Source organism: Nomascus leucogenys, chromosome 18, assembly GCF_006542625.1.
Source record: "Nomascus leucogenys isolate Asia chromosome 18, Asia_NLE_v1, whole genome shotgun sequence".
Taxonomy (NCBI): Eukaryota; Metazoa; Chordata; class Mammalia; order Primates; family Hylobatidae; genus Nomascus; species Nomascus leucogenys.
In genome coordinates, this window is record NC_044398.1 from 40,116,174 (window position 1) to 40,141,468 (window position 25,295).

General features: G+C 39.8%; 1 protein-coding gene across 6 annotated transcripts in view; it reads left to right on the forward strand.

Annotated features, from left to right (window-relative positions):
- The first annotated feature begins 489 nt into the window (after window positions 1-489).
- BMS1 (BMS1 ribosome biogenesis factor) overlaps window positions 490-25,295 on the forward strand; it is a 47,919-nt gene continuing 23,113 nt past the window's right edge. The window contains exons 1-13 of one of the 6 annotated variants that reach the window (XM_030797802.1): window positions 490-553; window positions 2,078-2,286; window positions 3,198-3,388; window positions 4,877-4,956; window positions 8,032-8,220; window positions 9,272-9,414; window positions 10,128-10,249; window positions 10,592-10,779; window positions 11,481-11,620; window positions 13,582-14,339; window positions 14,530-14,631; window positions 15,570-15,727; window positions 19,233-19,314. In XM_030797802.1, the coding sequence (XP_030653662.1) occupies window positions 2,111-2,286; window positions 3,198-3,388; window positions 4,877-4,956; window positions 8,032-8,220; window positions 9,272-9,414; window positions 10,128-10,249; window positions 10,592-10,779; window positions 11,481-11,620; window positions 13,582-14,339; window positions 14,530-14,631; window positions 15,570-15,727; window positions 19,233-19,314 (2,329 nt within the window). In that variant the 5' untranslated portion in view covers window positions 490-553; window positions 2,078-2,110. Of the gene's footprint in view, window positions 636-2,077; window positions 2,287-3,197; window positions 3,389-4,876; window positions 4,957-8,031; window positions 8,221-9,271; window positions 9,415-10,127; window positions 10,250-10,591; window positions 10,780-11,480; window positions 11,621-13,581; window positions 14,340-14,529; window positions 14,632-15,569; window positions 15,728-19,232; window positions 19,315-25,295 lie in introns of all 6 variants that reach the window. The other 5 variants (XM_030797806.1, XM_030797804.1, XM_030797805.1 and 2 more) reach the window with 5 other exon arrangements.

The following is a 25,295-nucleotide window of genomic DNA, read 5'->3' on the forward strand; positions in this document are numbered from 1 at the left end:
AAAGTGTAGGGATTACAGGCGTGAGCCACCGCGCCCTGCCAAAAGAGGGCTTTAGGGCACCCCAGAACGCGAGATCCCCCTCATCTGTTATCTTTAAAGAGGAGGAAGTGGACTCCAAATCGAGCGATAGTCCATTAGTCCCTGACACGGTGACCGCCGGGCGGCCAGGACCAAATGTGTCTCCTTCCAGCTTTTGCACCACACTAACTAACCGGCGCCAGGCCGCAGAGCCGCCCTGGCCTTCGGCTAGGACTCGGGCGAGCGCGGTGCACGCTGCTCCGGAGTCCCACCGCGGAAGCTGAGGCCGCGGATTCCGAGAGCCGGGTGGAGCGGTATCCGGTGGGACCCGGACCCGGCGGAACACACTGCACGGACGGCGCCTGCGTCCGCACTCAGCTGCTCAGCAGTCTTTCTTCAGGCTCTCCCCTGAAAGCCGTCCCCGCGCCGGTCTCTTTTTTCTGCCTTCTTGTTTCCCTCCGGCGAGTCAGCGCGACGGTGAATTTCCGTTTCCGGCGGTGTCCATGCTGATCTGAGGAGTCGCAATTGGGAGCAGGTTTGGTGCCGGCGGGTTGGGGTAGGCGGCGGTGGGGTCCCTGGTTCTGGGGCACTGGGAAGATCGCGAGTCGTGCGTGTGGGTAGGTCCTCCCCCAGTCCTCCGGGGCATCTTTGCTCCCGAGGAGCGGCATATTTCTCATCTGCCCGAGGTGTCCTGGGGTAGTTGGGAGAGTGACGTGATGAATCCCTGCAGAGAGCCCAGACTGGGAGGGAAGGTGGCTGGGAGACGTCGTTTCCTGGCGACGTGGTCCCGGCAGGCAACTTAGACCTGAGCTGGATCTGTTGACCCCAAATTGTGCTTTTCCCACCAAGAAGAAAGACAGGGAGAGAGACATTAGTACAAGTTCCGAACTAAAATATAGCAGAGAAGAAACATAATCTCTGAAATCACACAGCTATTCAGTTTCAAAGCGTTCCTAGCGCCCAGCTCTCCTAACTCCTGGCCAGTGTTCATGACATTGTGGTGATACATAAAGACTTTCTGTTTCCGCTGGTGTGTGTGTCTGTGGGAAGCCTCTGACTCACCTCCGTGCTCCAGTAGCACCCTGTGCAGCCTTCCAATGTCGCCCTTTTTGCATGGTGCGGAAGATACTAGTTTGGATTTCTTCTGCAAGTTAGATAATAGCTGTATCCATTTACTGGCACAGTGCCCAGCACATCGTAGGCAGACACAAATATTTATTAAACGGAATGAATACAGTACCTTAATTGAATGAAATGGCATCCTGCTCCGCTTTTTTTTTTAATCAAGCTGTCAGATTTTATGCAGCCCGATTTCCTAAAAAAAACTCACTAATTCAGTGATTACTAATTTATTAGGCACAGATTCCCAGGTAACTCAGAAATCACTGGAAGGGTCTCTGTAAGTTCATGGGGCCTCCAGGTATCATCTAGAACCAGTCCTATCTCACACATACAGATGCTATTTTTCAAATGTATGTAGGTAAGTTGTAATTTAGGAGTTTTACAGAGTCAACAGGTACTAAAAGTAATACTGCGATCATATTGGAGGTTCATAAAAACGTTTTACATTTTTTATTAAAATTTAAGTTTTAGTTTAAGTTAGGAAACCACTTCATTAGTCCAGTTGTTACCTAGGTCTGAGCTGTCCAGTATGGTAGCCACATGTGACTATTTAGAGTTAGAATGAAATTAATTAAAAATTCATTTTTTCAGTTTCCCTAAGTATATTGTAAGTAACCACATGTGGCTAATGGCTAAATGGCTGAAAAGTACAGATATAGCATATTTCTATCCTTGCAGAAATAGATATTGCTGATGTTGACACTTAAGATGAATAAAAAGTAACAACCATAAAATGTAATCTTAGGAGAGGTAACTCATCTAATTTATAGCATAACAGAGAGAAATGAAATTGGTGATGGCTAAGCAATTTCTACCCTTGTTCAGTAAACAAATACATCATCTCTTCATTAAGAAATAAATTTACTGTTTTTCCTGGGTATTGCCTGGATTGTAAAATGCTTCTCCCATCTCCTTACCCCAACCTTCTTCCTTGTAGGTTAGAGTTACTTGTTATTGGTAAATAGCCGCTATGGAGACTAAGGACCAGAAGAAACACAGAAAGAAAAACAGTGGGCCCAAAGCTGAAAAGAAAAAGAAGCGGCATCTGCAGGATCTCCGGCTGGGGGACGAAGAAGATGCCCGGAAGAGAAATCCCAAAGCTTTTGCTGTTCAGTCTGCTGTGCGGATGGCTCGATCCTTTCACAGGTATGTTAGGCTACAGTCTGGTCATTCTTCCATTGATTCTTTTTAAATAGTAGGAGCCTCTCACAGATGACATTTAGATTCACGAGTCTAGTCCAGCTCCAAAGGATGTGGAGATGCATGGTGTGTGGCTTTCACTAAAACGTGAGAAGCCTTTCCCATAGAAGCTGCGTTACCTCCAGCATCTGCACACTGGTTGGTGTTTATTGCCCAAGATACAAGAATTTATAGAATTTGTTTGTTCCTAAATTTTAAACTGTTTCTATGGTGATAAGTGTGCTTTTTCCCCCCCAGGTATGTTTTACATGGTTGTAATATAAAATACAAAAATTACAATATTTAATACTAACATAGCTTTATTTAGTGAGTCCTTGTGATATACCTAGCAGTGTACTTTAAACATTATTCAACTAAATGCTTCCAGCAGCCTTACCAGAGTAGGAATCATTCTTGCCCTCATTTTATGGGTAAGAAAACTGAGATCAAGAAAACAAGTTACCTCTAATCATATAACTAGTAAGTAGGAGAGCTAAATTTAACTCCAGAGCCTCTGCTCTTATCTGTTATGATGTACTGCCTCGCTATTTACCTTTTGGTTTTTTAAAAAACTATTAAAATCACTCTTAAAACAGTCAGATTTAAGGAGTGTTTAATTTTCAGCTCTCTGTAGTATTGAAGTCATCTTGTTACATCTTTATTGAACAGCAATTATTTGGATGGGTCCAGAAGTTAACAAGTTAATAATTGACAAGTTAATTATATTTATATATTGTCTGTTGTACTCTCTATAAAATGTGCTAAAGTACTCATATCTGTAAGTGTACCAAAAAAGTCTATATATAAGGTTGATACCTTTTACTCTATTTTGAAAGTGAGTTTACTATTTATTTATTTATTTATTTTTTAATGAATAGGACTCAGGATTTGAAGACAAAAAAGCATCATATTCCAGTGGTTGATCGAACTCCACTAGAGCCCCCACCAATAGTGGTAGTGGTGATGGGGCCTCCAAAAGTTGGAAAGAGCACTTTGATACAATGCCTCATTCGGAACTTTACCCGGCAGAAGTTGACCGAGATCAGAGGCCCTGTGACAATCGTGTCAGGTAGGAGATATCACCACAGACACAGAGTTGGCGTGGCTGTTGTCATCTGAGGGACATGCATGCGTTTGTTGTTTTCTTGAGTGGAACATGTTAAATATTGTCATATCATGTTAACTCTCTTATACTTTTACCAAGTTGGCTATAGCTTCAGAAAAGGGTAAGTTCCCAGAGATAAGGATGTGATAATGTTCAAATTTCCTCTCAGCACTCTGGGAGGTTCCAAGGCAGGAAGATCACTCAAACCCAGCACTCAGGCTGGAAAATCAAGCTTTGCTGCTCGATTGCGACACCAGCCACAGTCCCCTTCCTCCCTGTAGAAGGAGGTGTTGTCCAGACTCTTAAGGTGATGCTTTCCTTTTCTTCCTGGTTTCCTCCTCCATTTTTTGTATGAGAAATGATAATGTTCACTATATCTTATCGTAACTGCTCTGTGGCTTTGCCAAACATGTTCCTTGGAAGGGCCTAGCAGGCCTAGTCTCCGTGAACACATCGTTTAACAGATAGCACGCACCTCCTATGTGCCAGGTGCACATGCTTGCCTTATGAAGCCACGTTCTGGTGGAAGTGCAAGTTTTCTCTTTTTCCTGTAAGAATTGTCTGCTTTGGGAGATGGTGACCTTTCCAAGTTTGAGGGAAAATGAAACAAACTTCCAGTGGTAGAATGGGAATTTACAATCGGAAATCTCTTGTTATTGCAATAATATAGTTGGATTGAGGCTTTTCTTTATCTTTGGAGCATCCATATTTTCTTTTCCCTTTTTTGAGACAAGAGTCTTACTCTGTGGCACAGGCTGGAGTGCAGTGGTGTGATTACAGCTCACTGCAGCCTCTACCTCCCAGGTTCAAGCATTCCTCCTACTTTAGCCTCCTGAGTAGTGTATGCCACCACGCCTGGCTAATTTTTTTTTTTTTCCCCTTTTTTTTTTCTGTAGAGATGGGGTTTCCCCATATGGCCCAGGCTGGTCTCAAAACTCCTGGGCTCAAGGGATCCGCCTGCCTTGGCCTCCCAAGTTGCTGGGACTACAGGCGAGAGCCACTGCGCCCAGCCCATATTTTCTTGACTGTTTTATTTTTACCTTAATTTAGAAATAATTATTGTTATGAATATTCTATTGCATTATGTTTGAGGATGTTTGTAGCTATAGTGGGAATACAGGAAGTTTTTATAGAGGCAAAGACATTGGCCTGCAGCTGAACAGCAGGATCATGGTTATCATGGGGCCTGTGCAGTCAGAATTTTCCCTTTTTGAGCACTTTTATTCATCTAGATAGACTTTTGATATTACTTAAATTTAGAACACAACAAGAAAAACAGAATGGAATTTATTTTATTTTACTAGTTTTTGCCTATAAAAATGAACTTCTCGTACACTCTTGTAAACGTATATGATATTTTACTGGATGCAGTTAAAAAATGAAAATTAGAGTTGATGGTTAGAGTTTTTTCAGGGTCTTTTTAAAGTAAAATTTTCGTCTTTTCACTTACAGGTAAAAAGCGCAGACTCACCATTATTGAATGTGGGTGTGACATTAACATGATGATTGATCTGGCTAAAGTAGCAGATCTGGTAAGTCAGCAGGGGCAGCCTGGGCTGCTGGTGGAGACTTACAGCATTGTGATAGGTTATTTACCCCGTGATGAAGGGAAGAGAGTTTTATGATTATTAAAAGAATCATGGTCATCATCAGTGATACAGTAGATATGATTGAATTGATGATAATTATGGTAATAAATGTTGTTATATTAATAATAAAAATGGAATGTGCACAATGAAATGTATTCCAAAATCTAAAAGCAAATCACAGGATGGAGAAAACCTTTAATGAACACAGCTAATAAGAGCTCATTAACATGCATACATATATACGTACGAATATATCATAGTAAGTACCATTTCTTCTTGGACTCTTCCTGGCACCGTGCTAACTGCTTTCTACAAATTTAGCTTACATAAACCCTTGATACACCCTTGAGGTGAGTAGGTATTATCTGTAGTTTACATAAGATGAAATAGAGCCTCCTAGCAGTTAAGTAACTTGTGTGAAGATGGGACCCTTGTTCCTGATGGTTCAAGAACCTTCATCCTTAATGATAATGCTAAAGTAAGTACATGAATTGCCTGAAGAAGTGGTCAGTTTATCAATAAAAAATCTAGACAGTACTCAGTGTATGGAAAATGTACATGCTCTTGCATTTATGGAAATGATAATGTTCACTATTCTGATATTCTATTAACTATCTTTTAAATTAGCAAAAATAAAATACAAATTAGCAAAGACAAAGGCCATATTGATTAGGAAGTGTGGGGTGACAAATGGTTTTTTCATTTTTATTTAGTTTTTTCTAGACAGCTGTTTGGTACAAAGAGCTACAGATTTTATACTTTGGCCCAGGAAGACTCCTAAAATATAAAGTAAAAAGTAATGCAGATTTTAAAGTTGTGCCATTGTAATGTCAGAAAACTAAATAACATTCAAATTTTGAACATGTAATGTTACTATTAGTAAAAATAAGTGTTATTATTAACATACTGTAAGCTTACTAAATCTTGTGTACTTGAAATGATTGAAATAGTTTGTAGAAGTCATTTGTTTCTCTTTTATTTAAAATGTAGCAAGTTTCTAATTTAAAGACATACATATTAAGAGATGCCTTTACTTTTTTTATTTTTAATTATTATGGATGCATAATAGTTATACATATTTATGGGGTGCATGTGGTATTTTGATAGAAGCATACAATGTGTGATGATCAAATCAGGGTAATTAGGATATCCATCACCTCAAACATTTATCATTTTTTTGTGTTAGGAACATTTCAATTTCATTCTTATAGTTATTCTGAATTATATAATAAATTATAGTCACCCTATTGTGCTGTTGGACACCAGAATTTATTCTGTCTAACTGTATTTTTGTACCTGTTAACCTTTCCCTCTTTGTCCCTCCCTCCCTGCTCCCCTTCCCAGCCTCTTAACCATCATTGAGAAAGATGCCTATTATGTAAATATTTTAAAGATTTTTCAAAATGAACACACACATTTGGTAAAGTACTCTAACTGTAATGCAGGGAGCACGCAATGTGCATTTTCTTTTTCCTTAGTATAACCGCTGGTCTCTCAGATCCCTGCAGAGCAGTATCCTTTTAGATACATATAAATACACATGCCACCCTTTAAAAACACAAATGATAGCTTATTTTACACACTGTTCTTTGCTTTGCTTTTTTCATATAATGTATTTTGGAGGTATATAATCAGTAAGCACTGTAGCTCTGCCTTCTTTTTAATATGATATTCCATTCTATGGATGCACCATAATTTATTTAGCCTAGCTTATGTTGACTGCTCTGCTGTGGGTTGCCAATGCCTCCTGCATACGGCAAAGGCACACACAATACGTGGATTTGGGTGTGTACGTGCATGTGTGGATTAGGGGAGTAACACTGGCTTAGATGACAAAAACTGGCAACTGAGGGACTGTTTGCTCCCTGTTCTTCCTGGCCCTACAACCAGCTGCTTGCCCCCTGGCACTCTGTGGCATCAAATGTAGTGTGAGGATATTCCGCCTGTCCTTTGAGCTGGTCCAGTGTTGCTGGAAAGCTGTGCTTGCTGCCTCAGTCCACAGTGGCAGCTGTGCTTTCTCACAAGCCCACCTTCATATATTCTGTGGTTTTGGATTTTGAACGTTTCCTAGTTTAATCAAAGATGGGCATTTCTCTTTCCATTTTTTTTGTTAAAAATAACAAAAATAGTTATCTATGCAAAGATAAGAACAGAAATGTTTTTAATACTTAAACTAGAAGTTTCCAGGAATCAATTCTGAAATTATTTTGCATCTTTGAAGCATCTTAAATTTTAAAAATTGGTCTCATCTGCTTATATTTTCTTATAGACTACCATTCATTATAATCTTACTGTTTTTTTGACCTAATTCTAAACTGGTAGCTATTTAAAAAAAATTTCTGAGCAATTGAGTTATCCGAATTAACGTATAAGATAGAGGTTTCCACTGCATACTTCTCAACAAAAAAACATATTGTTTTTTTTTCTATGAGGTGATTGAAAGAAGAGGTTGGTTTTCTGTACAAATTTAGTATATTTCATTGATTATCACTTTCTTCCCATTCTTTGGATGCCAGAGACCTGTTGTTTGGCTTAAAAATACCTTACAGAAAACTTGATTTCTTTAAATTAGAATTTCTTAGGTAAGGGCCAGGTTAGACCCAGCCTTTTCTGAGTTACTTCTCATACCTTAAAATTCTTATAATGGAAGTTTATATCCTAGTGGACATTGTCTTATGGTTGGCTTTTAGAGCAAGTTAGAGGGTGGTGGTTTCTCTGTCTGGGTGATGCCTGTGTAGTCATTTGATTTAGTCTGGAGTGTGACTTTTCTGTCCAGGGCCAGATAGTAAATATTTTTGGCTTTGTGGATCACATCTCTTGCAGCTACTTAGCTCTGCAGTTGTAGTGCACAGGCAGCCATAGACAATATGTAAATGAATTAATGTGGCTGTATTCCAGTAAAACTTTAGTTACAAACACAGGTGATGGGCTGGATTTTGCCCGTGGCCAGTTGTCAGCCCTTAATGTAGGTGGTCTGTTTTGGTAGTTTCTTTGAGAAATGATGTGTTCTGCTTTTAGGTACTGATGCTTATAGATGCCAGCTTTGGGTTTGAAATGGAAACATTTGAGTTTCTAAACATCTGTCAAGTACATGGCTTTCCTAAAATTATGGGAGTTCTCACCCACCTCGACTCCTTCAAGCATAATAAGCAACTGAAGAAGACAAAGAAGCGATTAAAACACAGGTTCTGGACAGAAGTTTACCCGGTACGAAGAGAAGTAATTGTTGGATACTAACGGTATAATCCTTTTAAAATAGACTGAAGAGGCCGGGTGCAGTGGCTAACACCTGTAATCCCAGCAGTTTGCAAGGCAGAGGTGGTCGGATCACTTGAGCCTAGAGTTTTGAGCTCAGGGCAACATGACCAAACCCCATCTGTACTAAAAATGCAAAAATTAGCCAGGTGTGGTGGCACACGCCTGTAATCCCAGCTGCTCAGGAGGCTGAGAAGTGACAGTTGCTTGAACCTAGGAGGCAGAGGGTGCAGTGAGCTGAGATCACGCCACTGCACTCCAGCCTGGGTGACAGAGTGAGACTCTTGTCTCAAAATTACATATATATATATATATATATATATTAAAGAGACATTACTAAACGTCTCTCTAGGATTCGCCTCCTGAATTCCTTTGTGTGTGTGTTCACAGTCTATGGCCTGCCGAGTTCCTTTGTGTATGTGTTCAGTCTCCGGCCTGCTGAATTCCTTTGTGTGTGTGTTCACAGTCTCTGGCCTGCTGAATTCCCTTTGTGTATGTGTTCAGTCTCTGGCCTGCTGAATTCCTTTGTGTGTGTGTTCAGTCTTCTGGAAGGTTTCCCTCAAAAGAGTGCTTGTTCTGGGCCTCTTGGTGTATCTCATTTGTCTCTCTCCATACCTGCTGCACCAAGCAGTGTGGCTGTTTTGGGGTCGGGACTTAATAGAGTACATTGGAAGTTTCTCCCAGTTACAGGACCAGACACTGCCCCTTCCTTTCTATACTGCTCTGGTCCATCGGCCACAGAACCGTTTCTGTGCTCAGACGCCTCACCTCCCTCTCCTCACCATACTTAGATGGATGCCCTGGCTCGGCTGCAGAGCAGTCCGCCTCTGTGGGGTTCTAATAAATCCTGAAAGAAGCCAGCAAGGCTCTGGAAGCCTCAGGACAGTGGCTTTGCTGGAAGTCTCCCTTCTTAGGATTGCTTCTTGTTTAGAGCTTTTATTTTGTTGCAGTATTGATGATAATTTAATTGAAATTTAATTTTTAATTTTCCTCTAATGTTTAGGGTGCCAAGCTGTTCTACCTTTCTGGAATGGTGCATGGAGAATATCAAAACCAAGAAATCCACAATCTGGGCCGTTTTATTACAGTTATGAAGTTTAGGCCTCTCACATGGCAAACTTCTCACCCCTATATCCTGGCAGACAGGTAAAATATGATTGTAAACTTTTTCTTCCTGGGCCATATATTTCAAAGCTAAAAAGGCTAGAAAAAGAACAGTGATAGGATTTATTTTGTGCCGATTTGAATAGTGGGGGTAGAAGCGTAGTTGATGGAAAATGTCTATTTATATCATTGCTCAAAGATGCCGTGCCTTTGGGAGTAAATTAATTATGAGATGTTTAGGAAAATGGGAGGACTTGAAAGTATTTAAGGCTACAGGATGTGGCCTCATCCTACGTTCAGCCTCAGTTTTCAGTGATGCTGCCTTTGTGCCCGGGTGCTTGAGTCCTTCGTGTGTGCCTTCAGTTTCCTTCCTTTGTGCTGTGGTTTTCTCATTCTGGAATTCCCTTTTCCACCTGCCAGAATCCAAGCCACAGTAACAATCCCAGAGCACAGGCTCTCCCTCTTCCAGAAAGGGATTTTCTGAATATGTTCTTCACTCTTCACCAACCCCAGGTGGACGTCATCTCCCTGTCTGGTGTCTTACGGAATGAATATCACTTTCAGCCTAGAGACACAGTTGTGTGTCTGCCCCTTTTCCTCTGGTGGATGGTGAATGGTGCTTCCTTATTTCTGCATTTTCTAGTTTCCTAAATGACGTGCTTAGTGGACAAGAGTGTGATGAATCATTGACACATGAAAGGGGGTATAGGAACTTTTGGCATTCATTTCTGCTGTGATTGAATTTATTTTTCTAGGATGGAAGATTTGACAAACCCAGAGGATGTCCGAACAAACATCAAATGTGACCGGAAGGTGTCACTTTATGGTTATTTAAGAGGAGCACACTTGAAAAATAAAAGCCAAATTCATATGCCAGGTATTCTCTTGTTGTAGAACATACTAGAATTACACATAGGATTCTTGGGATGGCTTCATTTCTCAGGAAAACTGAAAAATGACCAAACAAGGGAAGATGGCCTTGCTGGAGGTTTTAAAAGTAACCCAGCTGTGTGTAGGCCTGCAAAGGTGTTATCGAATCCCCTCTTCTCTGACCTCTTGTCTTGTAGCTAGTGGGGCATTATTCCAGTGTGGCACAGTGCCCTTCTTTAGTGTCATGGGTTAAGCCCTTGGACTGTAGATCATTTTTAACCCCCTAGTCAATGGTAGATACTTCTGACTTCTTGTCAGCTGAAGCTGGCTTTTGGGTTCTGTCTTCCAGGGGTAGGAGATTTTGTCGTGAGTGACATCAGTTTCCTCCCAGACCCTTGTGCTCCTCCTGAACAACAAAAGAAGCGCTGTTTAAATGAGAAGGAGAAGCTGGTTTATGCGCCTCTTTCTGGAGTTGGAGGTGTGCTGTATGACAAAGACGCTGTCTATGTTGACCTTGGTGGCAGCCACGGTTTTCAGGTATCGGTGAAGATGGGAGTCATTTCTCTGAACTCTAATTATTCTTTCTGAATCTATTTTTTAATCACAAAAAGTAATGTACTCAGCTTTTATTTATTGAAGATTTTTCTCTTGTACTTATAATAAAGGCCCAAATGCATATTGTAAATATATAGGATAAAAAGAATACTTTTTTTCATTGTACCAAGCAAAAGAGTCCTCTCCATTCCTCCTTGATCCGTGGCCTCAGCTCAAGCATTGCTGCCATGTGGCGCCTGCACGGCCCATCCCCGTTTCTACAAAATCAGTGTGCTTTCCAGCTCTCATTGGTCTTTTTCTCATTCACAATGGTCTCCTCATCCTGTATTTTAAAGTGGATTTCAAATATTTATTTCTTTGTTCTGAAGTGGAATTTTATTGGGTTAAAATCAGTTATTTTAAAATGTTAGAAAAGCTAGCATTGTTGTAGCATTGGAGCTGAGGTTTTTCTAGCTAGGTGTTTAGGTTATCAGGTTATATACTCCCTGAACTTCGGAAAAGTTTAATGGAGATGGGGATCCATTTCAAGCTTTGTTGTAAGGATTTTCTTCTCTGCTTTTTGAGGCATTAAGAAAGGTTCTTAGGAAATGTGTCTAAGATAATTTTGAGAAACTGAGTGAAACCAGTGTCTCTCCAGGATCTTTGTGCTTTCCTCACATGCCTTTTCTTGGTGTTCTTGACAGGATGAGGTGGGGCCCACCCATGAGCTGGTCCAGAGTCTCATCTCTACCCACTCCACCATTGATGCCAAGATGGCTTCAAGTCAAGTGACGCTGTTTTCTGATTCCAAGCCACTTGGGTCAGAGGATATAGATAATCAAGGGTAAGTCTGCTTTTTTTCTATTTTTAATAAAAAGATGTATTACAGAAGATCATATCAGCCATAATTCAGCCATCATAACACATTTTGGTGGGATTCATTCTATATTGTTTTGTTTTCTTTGTATGTGCATGTGTCTCTGAGGGCTCTTCACTTACCTGACATTACAAGGGAGTCTTTTCTTGAAATAAATTACAGGATGCATTTTTCAACAGACCCCAAATATTCCTCAATACCATGCAATCTTCCATAGGTTGCCTTTTGTTTTTTAAGAGACCTGAGGCCACTTGGCTTTCTTTTGGTGGCCAAAACACTAGAGCAGAGTCAAGGAGTTTGTGGCTGTCCAGAAACCACATGCCTTGTCTCTGAAAGTTTTATTTAGATTATATTGTATTATCTCCCGTGGGTAGGTTTCCATGGATGTATGGCTTATGTGAATTATTTTTCAGTCTGGGTTGGGAATTTGTATACCTTTATACATAGTGGATGTTTGCAAAACATTGGTTTTGTTGTATTGATTTATGACTCCCAGTAAAATTTGTCTGAAAATTTTGAGATTATCTAGTATGTAATTTGTTACAATGTGCATAAACTACCTAGCAGAATGCCTGACAGGTACGAAGTGTTTGCTGAAAGATCACTTTTTTATAATGAGATTACTAGCTATTTTCACTTTTGCATATCCTTCTAGTCATCCTTGTCTACAAGAATACTCTCTTCTAATATAGTTACAGTTAAAATACATAATTTTATTTCTGATCATTTTCTTTTTCTATACAGTCTTTATGTAGTCATCATTTTGTTATTATTGGTGTATTTTTTTTTTTTTGTGACAAGGTCTTGCTTTGTCTCCCAGGCTGGAGTACAGTGGTATGATCTTGGCTCATTTCAGCCTTGAACTCCCAGGCTCAAGTGGTCCTCCCGCTTCAGCCTCCCAAGTAGCTGGGACTACAGGAGTGCGCCACCACTCCCAGCTAATTTTTTTTTTTTTTTCTAGAGATTAGGTCTCACTATGTTGCCCAGGCTGGTCTCGAACTCCTGGGCTCAAGCAATCCTCGTGCCTTGGCCTCCCAAAGTTCTGGGATTACAGATGTGAGCCACTACGCCTGGCCTATTATTGCTGTATTCTAACTTATCCATCTCTTATGGTATGGTTTTCAGTTTTTTCAAATTTATGTTTTCATAATTTTATATATCTTGCTACATTAAATAGCTTCATACAGTTTTCTTTTATCCTGTGATTTTAGCCTCTTGATTATTCTTCTCTATCAGTTATGGCACTGGTGACTTAAAATGGATGTTCTTCCTCTGTCATTCCTCCTATGTTTGTTAGCTGGCATTTTTAACAAAGAGCTTTCTCTTCTCCCCTTTATTTCGGTATCACTGCTGACTAATACACTTGTGTTTTGTTCCATGAGTTATTTTCCATCGCTATCATTATTCTTCCTAATGCCTATGCTGCCCCAGATTTGGCCGCAGGAGCCTTCAGCCTGTCTCCTGTGTCCTTTCAACTGTCTCTGTTAGTGTTTGAGCATTTCTCACTTTCTGGCAGAACAAGAGGATCCAGGCTCATTTTGCCTTCTTTCTGCCTTGGGCCTGGACTTAGCCATTTCTCTTAAGGATCATGTGTTTTTAGCTTAGAAATTAATCAGCTTTCCAAAAGATCTACAAAACAGTAACTTCCCTTTTGAGCAATTTTTTTCTAAAATTAGATTTTTTTTTTTAAGGCTTATTCCTTTATTCTCTCTATAAGTTCTTTTGAAGTGTGGTGTTAGGGAACCATGCCTGGGTTTGCTCATTAACTCTTCCAATGTTTATCAGGTCATATTTTCCCTATGCTATGTCATCTTAAACAATTCCTTGACATTTTCTATTTCTTTGTATTTTCATTGACTATATTGCCATTTCTAGATTAGCTGATTAATGTACAAGTTGAATTATTTTGTATTTCCTTGGTAATACAGGCTATTGTTGCCAAAGGAGAAAAAACAAATGGACTTGAAAACTGGTCGAATGCGTCGGAAAGCCATTTTTGGAGATGAAGATGAATCTGGAGATAGTGATGATGAAGAAGATGATGAAATGTCTGAAGATGACGGGTTGGAAAATGGCTCTAGTGATGAAGCAGAAGAGGAGGAAAATGCTGAGATGACTGATCAGTATACGGCTGTTAAGGGCATCAAACGACGGAAACTTGAGGAGTTGGAAGAAGACAGTGAAATGGATTTGCCGGCATTTGCTGACAGTGACGATGACCTTGAGAGGAGCTCAGCGGAAGAAGGGGAAGCGGAGGAAGCTGATGAAAGCAGTGAAGAAGAGGACTGCACTGCAGGAGAGAAGGGCATTTCAGGATCAAAGGCTGTTGGAGAAGGTAGTAAAGCAGGGCTGTCGCCAGCTAATTGCCAGAGTGACCGTGTGAATCTGGAGAAGTCTTTGCTGATGAAGAAAGCAGCTCTCCCCACTTCCGATTCTGGACATTGCACAGCTGAAGAGGTGTTTGCATCTGAAGATGAATCTGAAGAAAACTCCTCACTCAGTGCAGAGGAAGAAGACTCAGAAAATGAAGAGGCTATTAGAAAAAAGCTTTCAAAGCCTTCTCAAGTGAGCAGTGGTCAGAAACTGGGGCCAAGGAACTTAATTGATGAGACCAGTGATATAGAAGATTTACTCAAAGAGGAAGAAGATTACCAGGAAGAAAATAATGATTCCAAAGAAACCTCAGGTAAGCTTAATTGTGGTTGGTTGCTGCTATGAACTTGGCTCTCGAAATGGTACCCAGTGGAATGTCTACATTTGGGGGTCTGTTGATTCTGTGATTTTGTTAACTGTTGAAAAGCTGCATTGTGGATGGCTCTCAAGGGAGGGGAGACACGTGAACAAGCCTAACTGGAAGTTGGCATTGGTCATTTCAGGTGCCCTCAAGTGGAAGGAAGACCTTTCCAGAAAGGCAGCTGAGGCCTTTCTGAGGCAGCAGCAAGCAGCTCCAAACCTCCGAAAGCTTATTTATGGGACAGGTAAAGAATTCTGGTTCAGAGCTGGAAATGTTTTAGTGTCTCTGATTATTTAGGTGAGGGAATTGGTTGGAGGATTGGGCTGGTATTGTTGACATCCATAATTGCTGTCCATCACATTTCATATTTGACAGATCTCTCTAATCATCAGCTTATGAGGACCACACATTGGTCTTATAAAGTAGACTTATGGGTTTGCTGTAAAACTTGATGCAAATACCGTCCATTGCATCATGTTATGTCCCCTATTTAAAAGTCCTTCATGACAATTTTTTTGTAGATTAGTGCCAGAAAAATATTTCTGCCCAGAAAAATATTTATTTTTTTCCTTTTTGAGAATGAGAACGCTGTATAACACATTTTGTTCTCCCTTTTTTCCTTGTCCTCTGATTTTATGCTTTACTAAACTTACCAATATGTTCTTTCTGCTAGAATTAATGCAAAAATAAATATATAGTGGTGAACTTTACATTGTGCTCCCTGGTTACTGCATGGTGAGATCAAGGCCACATGGTGAGACATTTGGGCTCAGCCCACTGAATTGGGAAGGTTGTTGTATACTGATTTTCATTCAGGTTTTGTCTAGGTACTCTTAGTGATGAGAGGCTCAACACTCTTTACAGCTCTTTAATAATCTAAAGTTCTGCCTTTAAATGTCCCTTCCCTCCCTCCACCGCTAATATTCTCACTCCTTTTCGGCCTCTTAGCTGCTCCCATACAGGAGCACAGGAGCATGTAGGGCAATAGCTTCCTGGCTCTCTTCACCTGTGGCTGCCCTGCGCTCAAAATGCCTAACTCTTATGTGGCCATTGCCATACCCACCACAGACAGGGGCCCTCAGTTCCTGAGTTCAAAGACTCATGTCCTAACTGGTTGAAAACGATGAGTCCTCTAGGGCTGTAATTTTTGTTCTCACTTTTCTGTCATGGTGTGCTCTTTAGTGACAGAAGATAATGAAGAAGAAGATGATGATACCCGAGAAGAGCTTGGAGGGTTGTTTCGTGTCAACCAGCCTGACAGAGAGTGTAAGCACAAGGCTGACTCTTTGGACTGCTCCAGATTTCTTGTGGAGGCCCCCCATGACTGGGATTTAGAGGACGTAAGGCTGGGTAGTACATTTGATTTATTAGAGAATTAGAGAATGTTCTAGAATAAGATTATCTGATGTCAATATTGCTTACCTGTTGTTGGCTTCTTATTTTTACAGGATTACAGGTCATTCTCCCAGATAATGTAGTGGGCACTTCATGCATCCTAAGCAGTAACATGTTCTGAGTTTAGTTAGACCATGTACATGGCCCACGGAGAACAGGTTCAGCTTCCAGTGTGGACAGTAGTATGCATCTTTATTTTGAAACATCACACATAAGTTTTTATACATCAGATGTATTTTGTGTCTTATCACTAGGATATATGTAGCATCCCTGAGTTAACATTTATAGTTTCTGCTATTTGTAAGCATAGAGAAATCTGTGATACCTGTAAATGTTCTTCCTGCAGCTTACCATTTTGTAGTCACACTGGAATTCATTCAGTACTCAAATTCACCACAGCTTACCCTCCTCTTAGACCTCTTCTCTTTCTCTCTCTCTCTCTTTGAGATATGGTCTTGCTCTGCAGCCCAGGCTGGAGTGTAGTGGCACAAGTGTATGGCTCAATGCAGCCACGACCTCCTGGGCTCAAGGGATCCTCCCACCTCAGCCTCCAGAGTAGCTGGGACTATAGGCACGAGCCACCAGGCCTGGCTAATTTTTGCATTTTTTGTAGAGATAATGTTTCACTATGTTGAGCTAGTTTCGAACTCTGGGTTCGAGTGATCTTCCTGCCTTGGAACCTCCCAAAGTGCTGGGATTACAGGAGTGAGCCATTGCGCCAGCCCCTTTATATTCTCTTCTGGAATGTTCTGATCTTCCAAAGGCTGCCTTCTTTTTTGTCAATTCAGTTTGGCTTAGATGTCACTTCTCACAGAGGCCCAATTGCTATCATACTGCCTATTGTAATTCGCCAGATAACACTTAATGCACTTTATGAGATTTTATTTAACCATTTTTTATGGTGAAATTTAATACAGATATAGAAAACCACATAAAAACAATTGTTTAGCTTAATGGGTTGCCAGAAGGTGAATATCCCTGTACTCAGAACTCAGGCTGGGAAATCAAGCTTTGCTGCTCGATTGCGACACCAGTCACAGTCCCCTTCCTCCCTGTAGAAGGAGGTGTGGTCCAGCCTCTTAAGGTGATGCTTTCCTTTTCTTCCTGGTTTCCTCCTCCATGCTTCCATAAGCATCATAGTTTACTTTTATCTGATTTTCATTACTGTTTTTCAGTCTATCTTTTAACATTTTTAGTCAACAATCTTTCCTTCCCATTTCTTTTTTTGGTTACATTTTATTTAATAAACCAACTCTTTGGTCTGTAGAGTTTCTTATATTCTGGATTTTGTGGATTGCTTTGCATCCCTCTGGAGTTTCCCAGGCCCTCCTGTATTTCCTGTGAATGGGTATGGAGCAATACCAATAGAACTTCTGTGATGAGAGCAATGTATATCTGAGCTGTGGGTTGTGGCTACTTGTGGCTACTGAGCTCTTTAAATGTGGCTAATGAGACTGGAGAACTAAATTTTAAATTTTATTTAATCTTAATTAAGATTAATTTAAATAACCATGTATTTCTAGTTACCCTGTAGACAAAACATCTAGCAGTTGGACAGGATTTAAATTTTATTTTTATTTTTCAGTGAAACTGCTTCCCAGGTGATGGTGTTTTCTCATTAGGAGGCGCATAAAGACTGGTTGTGTCCTTTTAATGCTGTTAGATGTTATCAGTTGTTGGTGCTTAATGCCTAGAACCATACCAATTTCTTAACAATGTAGAGTGGTGATGTTCCATTCAATCATTTCTCTTTATGTATTAGCTGTAATACTTCTTTAAAGAGAAACTTTTCCTCTTCTACTATTTGGTTATCCACTTCCATATATATAGGGTAAATACTTGATTTTTTTTTTCTTTTTTTTTTTTTTTTGAGATGGAGTTTCGTTCTGTCACCCAGGCTGGAGTGCGGTGGCACGATCTTGGCTCACTGCAAGCTCTGCCTCCCAGGTTCATGCCATTCTCCTGCCTCAGCCTCCCGAGTAGCTGGTGCTACAGGCGCCCGCCACTACACCCAGCTAATTTTTTTGTATTTTTAGTAGAGACGGGGTTTCACCATGTTGGTCAGGCTGGTCTCGAACTGCTGACCTTGTGATCCACCTGCCTCAGCCTCCCAAAGTGCTGGGATTACAGGTGTGAGCCACTGTACCCGGCCCATGCTTGATTCTTTAATCCGTTTTTGGAGTGATTCTCCAAAGGATACTTGTCTGTAAGTTTCACTGTGATGTCATAGATATAAATGTAGTTGATGTGCCTTGTGCTCCTGCACCTGTTATCCCTTATTGAAGCTCCTCTTTATCCCACCTGTGGCCTGTGAGGGTCTGTGCACACCAGCTCCTGAGTCCTTATGTTACAGTCGTAGTCATTCTTTATCAATTCTTGCTCTGTGATATGAGAGAGTGCTTGGAATCACCCATAAGAAGTCCTGATTTCTTTTAGTAGAAAATGGTATTTCAACATGACAGCCTAGGCATAGGAATGCTTACTGCCATGAGTTGGTCATTACTTCTAGGCACCCGAATCAGGAGAGTTCATATAGATATTTCCAGTTCACATACAGGACTACATCGTACTCATTCTTCCACTGGAGAATTATTCCTAGGTTGAATCAGAAGATGATGAAATTAGAGAATCGCATAGTTACTCATTTGCTTTATCCCATATTACACACAAAATAGTGTCAGAATAATATGACAACTGAAAACAGTTAAAGATTTTTTTCCCTCATATACTGTCTCATTTCTCTTTTTAAAAGTGACTGTGCCATTTTACTTACCCACTGGCACTGTATGTGGGTTCCATTTTCACCACTTCTTCACCAGCACTTGCTATTATCTTTTTGATTATAGCCATCCTAGAGGGGGTGAAATTGTATCTCATTGTAGTATTGACTTGCATTTCCCTGATAGATAATGACGTTGAACATCTTTTCATGCGCTTATTGGCTATTTGTACATATTCTTCATATTGTTTGCCCATTTCAAAAATTGGATTACTTAGTTGTATGCGTTGTTTATATATTCTGGATATAAGTCCCTTATCAGATACATAATTTGCAAATATCTTCTCCCATTTTATAGGAATTAAGTTTTCACACAGGTTTAGATTAACAAATAGCAAGACCAACTTTGTAAACTACTGTCTCATTGCATCGCCTTAGAAACCTTAATAAAATTGAAAATTAGTTGAATTAGTAATTATCTGTTTGTTTACTTATGAGGTCAGTAGACTAGTAGTATTTAATACTTTCCATGTCTGCTGCTTAATGTGTTTCATCTCTGTGGTCATACTGTCTCCATCAAAGGTGAAGTTATTTCCTGGGCTCATTTGAAATGAGAATATCCATGAAAGTGGGAAATATTTAAAGGCAAGTTGTCGCCTACTGCCATTTCTTAGAGTTGTTTTGCTGAGTGATTGGAACACCTCACCTAAGTGCTGACTTTTCTGCGTAAGGTTATGAACAGTATCAGAGATTGCTTCGTGACTGGAAAGTGGGAAGACGATAAAGATGCAGCCAAGGTCTTAGCAGAAGATGGTAAGTAAAGAGCTGGGTTCTTCGGGAAGACTGGCTTCTCAAAACTTTACAGTATCTTAGACAATAGTCAAATTGAAAATAATAGTCACTTGTGAAATGCTTTGGGGAATTCAGACAGGAGTAATGAACCAGGTAATATTCTGGGTTTTCCTTTTATGATGATCTTATTTTCTCAGTTGGCTGATTTACTACATATGGACTTTAGAAGTGAGAAACTTTCCATAAATTTTAATCAAATGTTTGTTAAAAATAGATTTTGTGTGATGTGAAAAATATACACAAATAACATTTATATTTTTCTTTTCATAATAAAAGTAGTATGCATTGTGGAAAATTTAGAATGAAAAGTACATAACATACCAGAATTCTACCAACCCATAAAAAAACCTTTGTTAGCTTCTTCAAATATTTCCTTCTAGTCATTTAAAAATCATGTGTTTAAACCTTTTTAGTTGTACTTTATATAATTTTTGGCAGGAGGATTGCTTAAGTGATGTACTTTATATAAATTTTGTCATTAAATTTTTTCAAATATTTCATTTTTATTATTTAAATATCATACCATTATTGAAGTCACAATTTTTTCAATACCTAATAAGAAGTTTTGTACTTTGTTCATTTTATAAAGAACTCCACACTGAACAACTTTGAAATAATTCTTGGCTCACACTTTTTATTTTCATAAGATAGATTCATAAGTGTTAGAATTGAGTCATTTTTATGGATTGCAACTGCCAAATGGTTTTTTGGAAGGTCATTCTTTTTGTTTGTCTTGAGACTGGATGTCGCTCTGTTACCCAGGCTGGAGTGCTATGGTGTGGTCACGGCCCACTGCAGCCTCAGCCTCGCAGACCCAAGCCTCCCGAGTAGCTAGGACCACAGGCTTGCATCACTACACCCAGCTAATTTTTAAATTTTTTTGTACAGACAGTCTTTTTATGTTGCCCAGGCTGGTCTCAAACTCCTAGGCTTAAGAGATCCTCCTGCGTCAGCCTCCTGAGTAGCTTGAACCACAAATATATACCACCATGTACGGATGGGGGTCTTGCCATGTTGCCTAGGCTGGCCTTGAATTCCTGGGCTTAAGCAATCCTCCCGCCTTAGCCTTCCAAAGTGCTGGGATTACAGGCATGAGCCACTGTGCCTAGTCTGTAGTATGTGAATGTATTCTTTATATATATATATAATTTTTTTTCTGGGCTTTCTAGTTAATATCATTGATCTCTGTTGGTTCATTTATTATTACTATAATTTAGTACTCTATGTAGCTTTATCACGTTATTAAGACACCAGTTATAAAAACTGTGTCTCAACAGTTTCTTTCCCTTTTTGTTCTGCTGGGGGGCTTCTTTTAGGATTCTCCTGACTATTCTCACTTGCTTATTGTTTTTTCCATAGGAACTTAAGAATCGTCTTTTCTGTTTTCAAAAGAAAGTGTGGTGGGTTTCTTTTTTAATCACTTTAGTGAGGTACAATTGATGGTAAACTACAGTGTTTAAAGTGTACAATTTGATAAGCTTTGATATGTGAATATACCGTCGCCACAATCAAAATAATGAACATATTTGTCACCCCCACAGTTTTCTTACAGCACTTTGTAACCCTCCATCCTGTCCTCTTCCATCGCCAGGTACATTCAGCTGCCTTGTGTCGCTATTCAGTAGGTTGTGCCCTTTAGATTTAATCGAAATGGGATCCTACAATATGTACTCTTTTCTGTCTAACTTCTTTTACTCAGTATGATTATTTCAAGATTCATCCATGCTGTTGCATCTTCATTTCTTTTTGTTGGCTAGTGGGTAGTCCATTGTATGATTTATAGCAATTTATTTATCTGTTAACCTGTTGATAAACAATTATTTCCAGGTTTTGGATATTATGAGTAAAGCTGCTGTGAACATTTTTGTAGAAGTCTGTATGTGAACCACCGCTTTTATTTCTTTTGGGTAAATAAGTAGTTCAGAATGGACTAAATGGGTCATATGATAGGTACACATTTAATTTTTTAAGAAGTTACCCAACCGTTTTCCAAAGTGTATATACCATTTTCCATTGCCACCATAACTTTATGCGACTTCCGGTTGCTTCACTCTACATCTTTCCCAGTACCTGGTAGTATCAGTCTTTTTAAATTGTAGGCTTTCTTTTAGGCATAGAGTGGTATCTTGTAGTTTTAGTGACTAATGGTATCAAGCATTTTTTCATGTGCTTATTTGCCATCTGTGTCTTCTTTGATGAAATATCTGTCCAAATCTTTTGCACATTATTTTAATTTGGTTGAATTCTAAGAAATTTTATGTATTTTTGATACAAATTCTGTATCACATGTGTTATGCAATTATTTTTGCCTACTGTGTGCCTTGTCTTTTCTATTTTTAATAGTGTTTTTCACAGAGCAAAGTATTTAATTTTGGTGTAGGTCAATTTATCAAAAAAAATTTTTTTTTTTTTTTGGGATGGCATCTTGCTCTGTCTCCCAGAGTGCGATATGATCTCGGCTCACTGCAACCTCTGCCCCCTGGGTTCAAGCCATTCTCCTGCCTCAGCCTCCCAAGTAACTGGGATTACCGGTGCCTGCCACCATGCCTGCCTAATTTTTGTATTTTTAGTAGAGATGGGGTTTTGCCATGTTGGTCAGGCTGGTCTCGAACCCTGACCTCACGATACACCCGCCTCAGCCTCCCAAAGTGCTGGGATTACAGGCATGAGCCACTGTGCCCTGCCCAAAATTTCCTCTTATGGACGGTGCTTTTGATAGTGTATGTAAGAAATCTTTGCCTCACCCAACATCACAAATTGTCTCATGTATTCTACAAGTCTTACAGTTTCAGGTTTTACATTTAGGTCTATAATTCTTTTTGAGTTAATTTTTTATAGGGTGTTTGGTATGGATTTAGGTTCCTTTTGACATATTGATATCTACTTTTCCCAGCACCGTCTGCTGAAAAACTTTTTTTTTTCCCCGTTGAATTGCCCTGTATTGGTTGGCCATATATGGGTGAATATTTCTGGGCTGTCTGTTCTGTTCCATTGATATATTTGTTTATTTTTATACCAATACCAACACTGTCTCTGTTACTTACAGCTTTATAATTAGTATTGGAATTAGGTAGTTTTTAACTTTAGGCAGTTTTTCAAACTTTAGTCTCCTTTTCAAAGTTGTTTTGGTTAATCTAGGTTCTTTGCATTTTCATATAAATTTTAAGATGAGCATGTCAATTGTTATAAAAAAGCCCACTGCAATTTTGATTGGGATTTCATGGAACTTGTAAACAATTTGGGAAAATTGCCATCTTAACCACATTGAGTTTTAGTTTTCTGATCTATGAGCGTAGTAATTCTCCATTCGTCCTGGTCTTTAATTTCTCTCAGCAAGGTTTTCAGGATACAGGTCTTATACAACTCTCAACAATTTATTTTCATATCAACTTGTATTTATGTATGGCTAATATATAAGAAATGTGTTGATTTTTTTTTTTTTTTATTGATCTTGTATCCTGCAATCTTGCTAAATTACTTGTTAGTTCTTTTTTTTTTGAGACAGAGTCTCGCTCTGTCACCCAGGCTGGAGTGCAGTGGCATGATCTCAGCTCACCGCAGCCTCTGCCTTCCAGGTTCAAGCAGTTCTCGTGCCCCAGCCTCGCGAGTAGCTGAGATTACAGGCAGCCACTATCACGCCCAGCTAGTTTTTTTATTTTTAGTAGAGATGAGGTTTCACCAGGTTGGCCAGGCTAGTCTCAAACTCCCGACCTCAAGTGTGTGTTTACAGGGGAGGGATAAACTTTGACTAAACAGTATTCATGGTTTTCTAAGTAAATACTTCTTACTATCCCAAGGAGTCTTCTTCTTTTATGCTGCTTTTTCTCCTGTTCTGCACAATAAAGCCTGGGCTTCCAATTTCTGCTTTGACCTTTCACCCTGGTCCAATCTCATATGGTTCCCCCAGTTTCTGTGCAGGATGGTTCTGGTAGCCAAGCAGGAAAGTCTTTATCTACAGAAAGGCTGAGATAGATCCCAGTGGTTTTACTTTCTTTCTTTCCTATCTGGATGACTTAATTTTTCTTGCCTTACTGCCCTGGCTTAAACTTCCAGGACAGTGTGGATTAGAAGTCAAAGTAAACATCCTTGCTTTGTCCTGATTTTGCTTATTTTCCAAGTGAACTTAGGAATCACCTTTTCTGGCCGGGTGCAGTGGCTCACGCCTATAATTCTGGCACTTTGGAAGACTGAGGCGGGTGGATCACAAGGTCAGGAGTTTGAGACCAGCCTGGCCAACATGGTGAAACCCCGTCTCTACTAAAAATACAAAAATTAGCCAAGCATGGTGGCACACACCCGTAATCCTAGCTACTCAGGAGGCTGAGGCAGGAGAATTGCTTGAACCCAGAAGGCAGAGGTTGCGGTAAGCTGAGATCGCGCCACTGCACTCCAGCCTGGGCGACAGTGCGGGACTCTGTCTCAGAAAAAAAAAAAAGAATCACCTTTTCTATTTCCAAAAGAAAAGTTTGTGGTGTGTTTTTTCCTAATTAAACGTTTAAGTTTGAGGTAATTGTAGATTGACATGCACTTGTAAGAACAAATACAGAGAAAAAAAAAAGAACGAATACAGAGAGATCTCCTGTATCTTTGCTATAGCACTATCTGTGTATATATGTACTATGTATACTATGTGTACTGTAATACAAGGTCACAGCCTGGATGCCAACATTGATACAATCTGCTGATCCTATGTAGATTTCTCTAGTTTCACTTGTGTGTGTGTGTGTGTTTTATGTGTGTGTTTTATGTGTATGTGTGTGTGTATACTTCTGTGCTCTTTTATGACATGTGTAGGTTTGTGTGTCTACCAACAGTTAAGATACAGAGCAGTTCCATCACAAGGATTGCTTGTATTGCTGTTTTATAAACACACCCACGCCCCTGCTGTTCCCCAGCCCCCAGTTCCTTCCCTTGTGAACCATAATGTGTTTTCTGTTTCTACAATTTTGTCATCTTCAAGAATGTTAAATAAACAGAATCATACATTCTATAACCTTTTGTGAAGGGCTTTTCTTCACTTAGCATAATTTCCTGGAGATCCATTCAAGTTGGTGCATGTACCATAGGTCATTCCTTTTTATTGCTGAGTAGTGCTCCATTGTCTGGATGTACCAGTTTGTTTAACCATTCATCCAAGATCGAGCTGGGTTGTTTTCAGTTTGTTTTGTTTTGTTTTGTTTTCAGACAGGGTCTTGCTCTGATGCCCAGTCTGGGGTGCAGTGGTGTGATACTGGCTCACTGCAGCCTTGACCTCCTAGGCTCAAGTGATCTTCCCACATCAGCACCCCCAAGGAGCTGGGACTACAGGCATGCACCATCGTGCCTGGCTAATATTTTTTTATTTGTTTGTTTGTTTGTTTATTTGTTTTGTAGAGACAGGATCTTGCTGTGTTGCTCAGGCTGGTCTTGAACTCCTGGCCTGTTTTCAATTTTTGACTATTAGAATTGAGCTACTATGAACATTTGTATACAAGTTTTTGTGTAAATATGCACTTCCCATTTTTCTGGGAAATAAATGCCCAGTAATGCAGTTGCTGGGTCATATGGTAATTGCACAGTTTCATAGGAGACTGCCAGAGAAGTTGGGCCATTTGATGTTTCTACTAGCAATTATGTGAGTGATCCAATTTCTTTACATCCTTGCCAATGTGTGGTGTTCTCACTGTTGTTTATTCTAGCTATTCTAATAGGTATGTGATATTTCATTGTGGTTTTAAGTTATACTTCCCCACTGGCTAATAATGGTGAGCATTTTTTCATGTGTTTATTTGCATTTTTATATCTTCTATACAGATAAAAAATGTCTGGGGATGTCTTTTTTTTTGCACTTTTAAAAATTGGGTTGGGTTGGGTACTGTGAGTTCATTATATGTTTGACTCCATCGTCGGATGTGTGATTTGCAGATACTTTCTCCTAGTCTGTAGTTTTCATTTTCTTAATG